This window comes from Nematolebias whitei, chromosome 16 (genome assembly GCF_014905685.2).
Source record: "Nematolebias whitei isolate Nwh7 chromosome 16, NemWhi1, whole genome shotgun sequence".
In the NCBI taxonomy this organism is placed as follows: domain Eukaryota; kingdom Metazoa; phylum Chordata; class Actinopteri; order Cyprinodontiformes; family Rivulidae; genus Nematolebias; species Nematolebias whitei.
This window is the reverse complement of record NC_056513.1, coordinates 28928082-28939382: the sequence shown is the minus strand read 5'-3', so window position 1 is coordinate 28939382 and position 11301 is coordinate 28928082. Positions and strand designations below refer to the sequence as shown.

Below are 11301 nucleotides of genomic sequence, written 5' to 3'. Positions count from 1 at the left end.
CATAAGTGCACTTGACACCAGGATGCCCTAGGTTGTAGATCAATGATTGACTTTGTAGTTATGTAATCTGATTTGATGCCATTTCTTTTGGACACTCGGGTGAAGAGGAGCTGAGCTGTCAACTGATCACCACCTGATAGTGAGTTGGATCAGATGGGGTAAAATGCTGGAAAGACCCAGTAGACCCAAATGTGTAGTGAAGGTTTTCTGGGAATGCCTGGCAGAAAAACCCGTCAGCAAGATCTTCAACTCATATTTAACAAAGGAATAGTTCAAGTTAATGAAAACAAACTATCATTCCATTTGGTTTCAAAACATTCTAAAAATGTTGTTGCACTGCCATCTAGTGGTGAAAGAAAACCCTACCTGCTGTTCGTAATGGGTTTGCTTCTTACAGGTTTAACGGCGCATGACTCGGCTATTTAATGATCATGAACGGCTGGCGAGGAGTTTTAAATACAGACTTTGCTGAGATTATTAGCGTTCCAGTTCAAAATAGTGATACTGTACATTAGGGATACAAGAAAATGTTGGTGAAGTTTACTATGTCGTGTAAACTTGACAAAATAAACATGCAGTAAAAAAGTAATTTTAATCACTTCCTGTGTATTACAGAGCATAGAGTTGATCATATTTAGCTAGTAGTCGTTAGTTTGAGACATTTCGATCAACAATAATGCCAAGGTCATCGCCACTGTATTTGAGCAAGATGTAAAGCACCTCAGGGTTTGGGGGTAAACATTCCTGTTGCACCGTACTTGCACCGGTATATAGAAATGGTGCGGACCCACAGCGTGACCATTACTTAGTTCACCAATCAGAATGTGGGAGGAAGCGAAACCCGGAAATAGAACTCTAAAGTAGTTATTTTGTAGACAAGTTTTTCTCCCTGAAAAGGTTAGCAGACTTTTAAAATAATATCCACAGTAATCTTTAGAGTTGATCGTATGAAAGTGTGCAGTTCGGCCTGGTTGTGATCTTCCCTTTCAACCTGGAAGCATGGATACAACCGGTCTGTTTACATAATGAATCAGCTGACAGGAAGCTACACGTTACCCATCCTGCGTTTCTAAATTGAGTCACACGAGCAGGTAAATATCGACCAGCTGTGGTTTCATGTCTTAAACGTAACTTTAACAAGAAAAAAAAACGCAAAAAAAAAAAAAAAATAGTTATAATTTCCCCCACACCGAGCCCAGCAAAAATGCTGCGAAGCTAACAGTGAACAAGTCAAAGTCCAGCAGTGTCGGTTGAGCAGCCTGTCACCGGATCAGTGGCCCGTTTGAAAGGACCTTCTCTGATGACAACATGCCCTGCTCCTGTGAGAACTGGAGGAGGTGGATTCGGCCACTGGTCGTCCTGTTGTACATTTTGCTGCTAATAGTCGTCCTGCCATTATGCATCTGGGAATTGCAGAAGTCAGGGGTAAGTTTAGCCCACAGGTCTGTTTGGATCTGTTTCCTTTTGATTCTGGTCGGCTCACAGGTTCTTGTTCCAACTTATTGTTACTGTAAACTTATTAGATTTCGATTTTCTAGCAGTGTTGACTACATTAGACTTCTGCCACAGCAAAACGTGCATAGTTGGATGTATTCTCCATCATAAAATGCCATAGATTGAACTTAACACTGCATTGAAAGTATGTATTACTGTGAAACTGGAGTTAATTGATAACATGTGTGGTTATTCAATGCAATGTATTTAACATGTCATTATAATATAATAAACCAGCCACTAGGGAGCACACATTTCTTTACACTTCCAATCAGAGACGAGCACAGACCTTATGGCTGTCTCAAGCTCAGGTAAATGGTGAGGGTTGTGTCAGGAAGGGCATCATGCTAACAAACACTTTTGCCAGAAATAATATGCGAGTTAATTTAAGTGATACCATACCAGATTGGTTGAGGCCCTTCTTAACAAGGACCGCCACCAGTGCTGTTGACAAACAAGGTGCTAGTGGAAATTGTGCTACTGTTAGGTCGAAGATGACAAGGAGAGAAAAGTGTCAGGAGAAGAGGAAAGTGAAGAATGTTGGACTGAAGTTGGCAACTCTAAATGTGGGGACAATGACAGGCAAAGGTAGAGAGCTGGCTGACATGATGCAGAGAAGGAAGGTACTGTAGATGTTTTATGTGTCCAAGAGATAAAGTGGAAGGGCAGCAAGGCTCGCAGCATTGGAGCAGGGTTCAAACTGTTTTACCATGGTGTGGATAGAAAGAGAAATAGAGTAGGGGTGGTCCTGAAGGAGAAGTTGGCAAAGAATGTAGTAGAGGTGAAAAGAGTGTCAGATAGGGTGATGTGCCTGAAGGTAAAAGTAGAAGGTCTGATGCTAAATGTTGTCAGTGGTTATGCTCCACAGGTTGGATGTGATATGGAAGAGAAATATACATTTTTGAAGGATCTGGCTGAAGTGATGGAGAGTATTCCCAGGGAGGAGAGAGTGGTGCTAGAGCAGACCTGAATGGACATGCTGATGAAGGAAACAGAGAAGTGAAGTGAAGAAGTGATGGGTAGGTTTGGTGTCAAGGAAAGAAACCAGGAAGGACAGATGGTGGTGGATGAGGGAGGTAGCAAAGCAGAAGGCGTATGATGAGTTGTATGGGAGGCTGGACACTAAAGAAGGCGAGAAGGACTTGTACCGATTGGCAAAACAGAGGGATCAGGGTGGGAAGGATGTGCAGCATGTTAGGGTAGTGAAAGATAGTAATGGTAATGTTCTAACAAGTGAGGAGACAGACCAGAAAATGGAAGGAGTACTTTGAGGAGCTAATGAATGAAGAGAATGAAAAAGAAAGAAGAGTAGAGGTCATAGAAGCTGTGGACCAGGAAGTGGGAAAGATTAGTGAGGATGAAGTTTGGAATGCTCCGAACAGAATGAAGAAGGGGAAAGCAGTAGAACCTGATGACATACCAGTGGGAATTAAGGTGATGAGCCACACAATGGAGATCTGGGAGAGAGTTGTGGAAATTAAACTTAGACTAGAAGTGACTGTAAGCAGCAGTATGGTTTCATGGTGAGAAAGAGCACCACAGACGCCATCTTTGTTTTGAGGATGTTGATGGAGAAGTATGGAGAGGGTCAGAAAGAACTCCATTGTGTCTTTTTGGATTTAGAAAAAGCATATGACAGAGTGCCGAGGGAGGAGGTGAGGTATTGCATGAGGAAATCTGGAGTGGCAGAGAAGTTTGTTGGACTGGTACAGGACATGTATGAGGACAGCAGGACAGTGGTGAGATGTACTATCTCTATTCCAAATTATAATAAATTAATCTTTCCTCAATAGTTTAAAAAAACCTTTAATTATTATAACCTTTATATACCGTTTTTACTGTTGTGCTGGGAGGCAAACCCAAATTTTGTTGTACTTTTGGTGCAATGACCATAAAGGTCTATTCTAGTTTAAAATTCTACACACAATACCCCATAATGACCATGTGAATTTTATTTTTATAGATTTATTTTTTCAAATTTAATAAAAATTGGTATTTGAATAAATGTACTCCATTTCTACTACTCCAAATGTCTTTAGCTTCTTAAATGCATTGTCGAGACTTTGAATTTGATTTTTCAGGTTAATGTATTCGATTTGAATTTCTTGCTGAAATTTTTTTTTTTCTTCTGTTAAAACAATACTTGGCTATAAGCTTTAATAAGATGTGATTTGTGTGTGTGTTTTATTTTTTTTCTGTGATGGCAGGTTGGAACTCATAATAAAGCATGGTTCATTGCTGGAATCTTTGTGTTCATGACCATACCTATATCATTATGGGGCATTCTCCAGCATTTGGTGCACTACACTCAACCAGAGCTCCAGAAACCTATTATCAGGTAAATATGTTAACAGCCCTGTCTGCTACAATACCCTTAAAACGCTTCCTAAAATTTTGATCATTGTTCATAATTTTTAGGATATTATGGATGGTGCCAATCTACAGCTTGGACAGCGTGAGTGATGTGATTTTTAATGAAATCCCTTAAGTAATCCATAGTTGTGAAGTTTGGTGTGTGCAGTAATCTTACTAATGTATAAACGTCCTCACTTTGTGTGCCCTCCGCTCTTCATCTCACAGTGGATAGCACTGAAATACCCCGGTATAGCAATTTATGTGGACACTTGCAGAGAATGCTACGAGGCGTATGTCATCTACAACTTCATGACTTTCCTGCTCAATTACCTGGAAAATCAGTACCCTAGCTTGGTGATGATGCTGGAGGTCCAGGAGCAGCAGAAACACCTACCCCCTCTGTGCTGCTGCCCACCATGGCCCATGGGAGAGTAAGTTCCTTGAAGGATAATGCCACATTTACAGTAGAAGTAGAACATGTTCAATTGACTCATTTCATCCTGAACAGTAAACGTTCTAAGATGATTTAAAATTAATTTGATGATTATTTGACAATTACTAATTCCAACATTTCAACTTACTTCCAACGTAAATTATACCATCTCATCCCATCCCACACCATACCACACCATCCCATCCCATCCCATCCCATACCATACCATACCATACCATACCATACCACTTTATTATAAAGCACTTTAAAAAAAGCAACAAGGCCAACCAAAGTGCTGTACAGAAAAACAAAACAAGCAAAGGACACAGGATAAAATACATAGATCCAAATATGTAAATATAAGAACTAAATGACTAGCATTATAAAATACAAACAAATTAACTCATACAGTGTCAAAAGCCATGGAATAAAAGTGTGTTTTTAAATGAGACAAAAACAGTGAGAGGGAGCCTGTCTGACATGCAGTGGTAACTCATTCTAGTCTTGGACCTGCAACAGAGCCCTGTCACCTCTGAGCTTAAAATTTCAAAACATTTTCCACTTTCTGTGAAGTGCCTATATTCACTTTTACTTTCCTTTGCTGTGTAACTGAAATAAAACCTTTTTTTTTTTAATTGAATATTAGTTCAAAATTGTCTGAACGCCTCAATGAATGTCACTCGTTTCAGTTTGCCCTCAGTCATGCAGGATTAGAAATTGGTGAACATACTCTTTCAATTAAAAGTAAACAGTCCCTCGTTCAGCTCTAAGGTTTATATATCAGATTATCCTTAAAAAAAAAAGAAAAGAAAACGCAACCTAAAATGAACAATTATTGACACGTTAGATTGTCGTTAGATTTTAAGAAAGTATGCAAAAAAGCAGTGAGTGAAAAACTGAATCTTTTATTATTTCCATGTGATTTTAGAGAGTAAGGCGTTGCCAGGGCTTGCTGGTCAAATGTGGTTTATTATTTAACCATCAGCATGGAGCACCTATATAAAAATGCATTGATACAGGTGCTTAAAGTGCCCAGAAATGAACAGAGATGGCAGTGCACACATACATGTATATTATTACACAGCGTATTTGTGGAAAACCAAACTCCGCTTATGATCAACTGGTGGTGGCAGTTTGAGGATTTGGACTTATCACCCAGAGCACCTTGAGTCAAACATTAGCTCTGCAGTTCAAAGTATTCTAAAACCCAGTTTCATAGTGTGAACATCTGCAAAGAAATAATTGGTTTGGGGAGTTTCAGTCATGGTTTAGTCATCATAGCACAGAAACAGCTCTGGTGAAAGTTACTAATGATATTCTCATGGCCTCTGACAATGGACAGGTGTCTACACTGATCCTGTTAGACCTCAGTGCTGCATTTGATACAGTTGATCATAATATTCTATTACAGAGGCTTGAATATGATATAGGGATTACAGGAACGGCTCTAAATGCAGTGTTTCCCCTACCATTATACAAGCGGGGTGCCCCACCCCGTCAACCGAATTGAGCACCCCGCCTACCATACCAAACTTACCCCCCACCTGCCCACCCGGCACTGACATAGGACTAAGCTAGCAGCGAGAAATACAGGTTCTCTAGCTAAAAAGCTAAAGGAAGCACTCATGTTGCCTCTTCCCTCATGCTAAATGCCCCCTGCCCCCACTCAAAAACTGTTAGTACAAGCTGCACTCAGACAAGTGTCTGTCCCCCCATCAACAAAAATCATGGATGAGATGAGCACCCTGCCATGGCAAGTTAACTAGGGGAAACACTGAAATGGATTTAAATCACATTTATCTGATAGATTCCAGTTTGTAAATGTAAATAATGAATCTTCTTCTTACACCAAAGTTAGTCATGGAGTTCCTCAAGGTTCAGTGCTTGGAGTAATACTCTTTACCTTATATATGCTTCCATTAGGTAAAGTTATTAAACAGCATGTGATACATTTTCACTGTTATGCTGATGATTTATAGAAATAAACTAAATTGAACTGAATTAACTAAAACAGTCAAATGACGACACTGTCACATATCATGTTGTTCACTTGAGGTTGTAGTTCTCTAATTTTAACATGTGATAAGTTTTGACCTATATGTAAAACTTTGGAATTTACACAAGGTGCAATTTCCTTTTGCTGTGACTGCACCTGTGTTATGTTATTTATTTAATCAGTCAGGACCCGTTACTTTGCCCAGGCACATGTAGCATCAGCTTAATTAAATTAATTTAGCATTTTTTCTTATCGATACACTTGTAAATTTTTTATCCTTGAAAGTATCGTTGCATTCTACATGTGGCAACCATAGTCGGTGATTGCATCAGTTGCAGAGAAAACATTTGACAGTTCATCGTGATATATCTCGTCATTTAGTCTCAAAGTTTACTATTTCTAATTTTTTTGTCTTTTTTTTTCTTCTCACACAAAATAGGGTTTTACTCTTGAGATGTAAACTGGGAGTGTTGCAGTACACAGTTGTAAGACCTGTCACAACAGTCATTGCTTTGTAAGTAAAACTGGTATTTCTTGAAATAAATACTCATATTTTTGATTGTTAAATATTTAGTTCGCTGGTTTGTTTTCCTTTACTAGAATTTGTCAGCTGTGCGGAGTGTACGACGAAGGCAATTTTAGTTCGGCCAATGCTTGGACATACCTGGTCATCTTCAACAACATGTCACAACTGGTAATGATGGTGTTTTTAAAAGAGGGTTGAGTTAAAACTTTTCATGGAATACAAACTGTAACGTAGTGCTTTATATATTCTGTTCTAGTTTGCAATGTACTGCTTGGTGCTGTTCTACCGTGCTCTGAGAGACGAGCTCAACCCCATCAAACCGGTGGGAAAATTCCTTTGTGTCAAAATGGTGGTGTTTGTTTCTTTCTGGTAAGATCAGCATGTCCCATTTACTGTGACCTGAAACATTTCCATGTTGTTTCCACATGAATTTCCTTTAGTGTGTGTGGGGGTGAGGCGCGTAACTATACAATGTTGAGTAAATTGAGATCTTTTTCTATTTTTTCCCAGGCAAGCTGTATTAATTGCTTTGCTGGTAAAAGTGGGGATCATTTCAGAGAAGCGTACTTGGGACTGGCAAAGTGTGGAGGCTGTAGCTACTGGCTTACAGGTAATATACACTGCATGTACCATATTTTTTGTCGCATACGTCACATCTTTTTGCAAAAATTTGCATGTCCTGCAACTTATACACTGAAGCGACTAATATATGTTTTTCCCCTTATTTATAACCTAAGTTTTGGCTGAGATCTGACAATTTCATTCATTCAGACATGAATAATATTGAACATGACCATTTTCAGCCACTAGAGGGCCTTCGAGAAATATGGCAAGTCAAGTGTCTCATTAATAGGTAAAAGTGGCTATTAATGAGACACTTTGCTTGCCATACCAAGCCACCTTCTTCTCACTCCAGAACTCCTGGAGCAAATGTCAAATCAGCTGCATTTCACCGCACCACCCAGGTGAAATGCAACTGATTTGACCATTAAAGTGCATTTATTAAGGAAAACTTCAACTGAGACACACTTTTGCTATAATGTCAGGCAAACAAATAATAGTTTTTAGGTGGTGATTAGGGCATTAACAGAGTACTCGAGTAATCTACACATCGATTGCTAGGACATCTATCGATGTTAAAAATGTAGTCGGGTATCCGTAGTGATGTCATATTATGTGACCACGTATGACCGTAGGGGGCAGTGTTGCACTGTTGCATGTCACAGAGTATGGTGTATCACCGGGTCCTATCCACCGAACCAGGACCAGTTTTGGTTTAAGTTTCGTTTTTGACGTGCTGCGTTTCTTCACGTTGCAGTTTAATAATAATAACTAATGGTTTAGTTTTTCCCGTGACTTATTTGCAGTATGATAAATGGTAGGAGCATAATATACGCTCCCAATGTTTTGTTGGTCTATTTTTTTGTAAATAATTACCTTTTTTGCGGTTTTATTTATTTATTTATTTTTGTATTTTGAGATCTATGACATCATCAAATACTCGAGTTCTACTCTGCTTTTATTATGTTAATGTCAAGTTTAAAAATTATATACTCGTTCAACCCCTAGTGGTGATCTTGTTAAATTTCGAAGCAATGCACAACAATTCCTCCCACTGCGTGCTTCTGCAGCTGCCAATCGGTTTTTGAAATGCAGCTGATTTGACCATTAAAGTGCATTTATAAAGGGAAAGTTAGAGACACACCTTTGCTATAATTTCGAGTAAACAAATAATTGTTTTTAAATGTTAATCTTGTTAAATTCTTGTTAAAGTCCTCCCATGCACACTCCCGCTGCCACCATTTGGCAGCCAATCGAATTTTGGCACAACACCAGCCCACGTTTCCAGGTTGTCAGCGGTGACGTATAATAGATGCAACTTATATGGCGAAGCAACTTGTTTATTTTTTATTTTTTCACTTTATTAGACATTTTTGGACTGATGCGACTTATACGGCAGAGCGACGTGTACGGCAGAAAGTACGGTAGTTTAAAACTAGTTAAACTGGACACACTCAGGCAAATAGTAAAAGTACTGAAGTCCTCCGCCTGTTCCTTGGACAGAGGCAAGATATCTAGGTTTACTGTATAATATGATACCCAGGTATATTTGACTTGGATTTTAATTCCAAACCACAGATACTGTACAGTCCCTAACAAAAGCAGCTTTTTCTGATAAAAAAAAACAACTTTTCGGGATGTGGCCTTTTCTCTCTTTGAGTAACTGAGAGACTGATGCATGCTTTTATAACTAGCAGCTGGACTATTGTAACGCTCTCCTTTCTGCTCTTCCAAAGCGTACAATAAATCTGTTCCAATTAATTCAGTAGTCAGCAGTGAGGGTGCTGACAAAGACCAGAGAGAGCTCACATTAGTCCTATTATAAAGTCTGTACACTGTGTGCCTGATTTTCGAATTAATTTAAAAATTATTTTATTGGTTTTCAACACATTTCATGGAGCATTATTCATTCAACCTTTATTTATACAGGCTAGTCTCATTGAGCCACGAGGACTAGAGCACTTTGAATTGCATTTGATTTGTATGAGAGTGCTATAGAAATAAAGCTAGATTGATTGAAACCTAAATACAATCAGAATCATCTTCTCTTAAGGTCATCAGTGAGAAACACAACTAACCTGTCCTGGTTTCTGCAGGACTTCATCATATGTGTGGAGATGTTTCTCGCAGCCATTGCTCATCATTTTAGCTTCACCTACAAACCTTACATCCAGGAGGCAGAGGAGGTTTCTTGCTTTGACTCTTTTATGGCAATGTGGGATATCTCTGATGTCAGAGCAGACATTTCTGAACAAGTCCGCAATGTCGGTGAGTACCTCTGGGATGATGACTTCCTTCAGTTGTGTATTTTTTCCAGAAGCAGGCATCTCTGACATGTTTTCATTGAAAATACTTAAAATGTTTTGTGTTTGTGCATTTCCAGGAAGAACAGTAATGGGTCGTTCAAGGAAGTCCTACTTCAGTGAGGCTCAAAATGATGGTGAGAGGTCCGGCCTTCTCTCTTCGGCGTCGCAAGATGCCATCACTGAAGCTGCGTCCAACTTTGGGTCTCCAAGAGGCCAGTATGAGGGTGTGGGCAGAACCCTCACACCACATTCTTTGTCAGCACCTGCTGGGCTGGACTCAGCTGCGTGGGATGAAGGTTTGACTTCCAAACCTGAATCAACCCAAGAATACGAAAGGACCAACAACCAAACTAATGAACCAGAGGAGGCAGATCTCATTGTGATCACTTAGCTTGGACTGGTGTCGCAAATGGATATGGCTGGGCAGGTCCCAGTTAGAGCCTTGTGAAGTTGCCTCAGACATTGCTGATGTAAATGAAACAAGGTGTACAAAAGGATATATCAGCCCTAAAAACATTAGCAGTTTTCCAAAAAGTGCTAAACTAAAAGGACTTTTGATGTTGACCGCTTCGACTATTCAGTGAAGTTATGGCACTAAATGACTTCATAACATTTATTTAACCCCATCTTATGTTGTCCACGGGAAATGTGGAGCTTAACAAGCTTTGCTAAAATTGGTTGTAACTGGGATACAAGTATCGTAATTTCCAGACTATTGAGCACACCTGAATATAAGCCACGCCCACTAAATTTAAAAAGAAAAAAAAATTGTACGCATACAGGCTGCACTTGTCTATAAGCTGCGGGCATCCATGTTGTAACATGAGATTTTTATACAGAACGAATTTTTAAACTTTTAATTAAATACTTACCGGTAACATACACAAATACGTACAGTAAATGTTTTTTTTTTTCTGAACAGTGCCTGTAACGGCTGGTAAAAAAAAAAAAAAAATACAGTAAGTAGCCTACCAGGAAGTCATTGATCGCTATTTTCATCTTCCTCCGGCGCACTGAGCTTGTGCTGTCCTCTTCATCATGCAGCTGCATTTCAAAACCCATTGGTGATAGAGGATTTTTTTTTTACCCTGCTCTGCTGTCAGGATCCACTGGCAGACTTGAGCTAAAGTTGCTCTTCGCATGCAGCGTTTTGATAAATGATTTCTTGCCGCTAATCATCCAAGCCTCCCACTGAGCTCAGAGTGCCACAATAATGCAAGATTTACACTTATTTCAAGTGGCTGTGAGTACTTCGTTGTGCCCCCAGGGAGTGGGGAAACAAAGTTCCCCCCTCTCCCCAGTGGACCAATAAAACCAAGTTTCATTGGTCCACTGTGACCTGTTCTGTAATTTCATTGGTCAGATTTTTTTTTTTACCTTTATTTGTACAGGTAGTCTCATTGAGTTGACCCAAGCCCCAAGAGAGACGTGTATTGGGCAGCTATGCAAGCGCCTGGGTGTGACGAGGCTAAATGTTTTATTGGCATGAAGCTTGTCTGCCCATCAAAAAATAACAAATCCATTAATTAGTTGCAGCATTGTATAAGCCGAGGGGTTCAAAGCGTGTGAAAAAGGAGCGGCTTGTAGTCCGGAAATTACGTAGTTTTAAAAAAGTATCTCTTTGAGGACC

General features: G+C 39.6%; 1 protein-coding gene across 1 annotated transcript; it reads left to right on the top strand.

Annotated features, from left to right (window-relative positions):
- The first annotated feature begins 722 nt into the window (after positions 1-722).
- Positions 723-10411, top strand: tmem184c (transmembrane protein 184C). The gene is made up of 10 exons (XM_037690528.1): positions 723-1425; positions 3702-3832; positions 3913-3949; positions 4075-4280; positions 6718-6792; positions 6879-6972; positions 7061-7173; positions 7315-7414; positions 9462-9633; positions 9749-10411. The coding sequence occupies exons 1-10, from the start codon at positions 1309-1311 to the stop codon at positions 10060-10062; spliced, it is 1359 nt and encodes a 452-aa protein (XP_037546456.1). The 5' UTR covers positions 723-1308; the 3' UTR covers positions 10063-10411.
- The last annotated feature ends 890 nt before the right edge of the window (positions 10412-11301 follow it).

Bases quoted from the DNA above. Each gene is read 5' to 3' on its own strand.
- tmem184c (XM_037690528.1), top strand. From the start codon at position 1,309: ATGCCCTGCTCCTGTGAGAACTGGAGGAGGTGGATTCGGCCACTGGTC. The intron at 1,426-3,701 runs GTAAGTTTAGCC...CTGTGATGGCAG, and splicing joins GGGAATTGCAGAAGTCAGGG to GTTGGAACTCATAATAAAGC. The intron at 3,833-3,912 runs GTAAATATGTTA...CATAATTTTTAG, and splicing joins CTCCAGAAACCTATTATCAG to GATATTATGGATGGTGCCAA.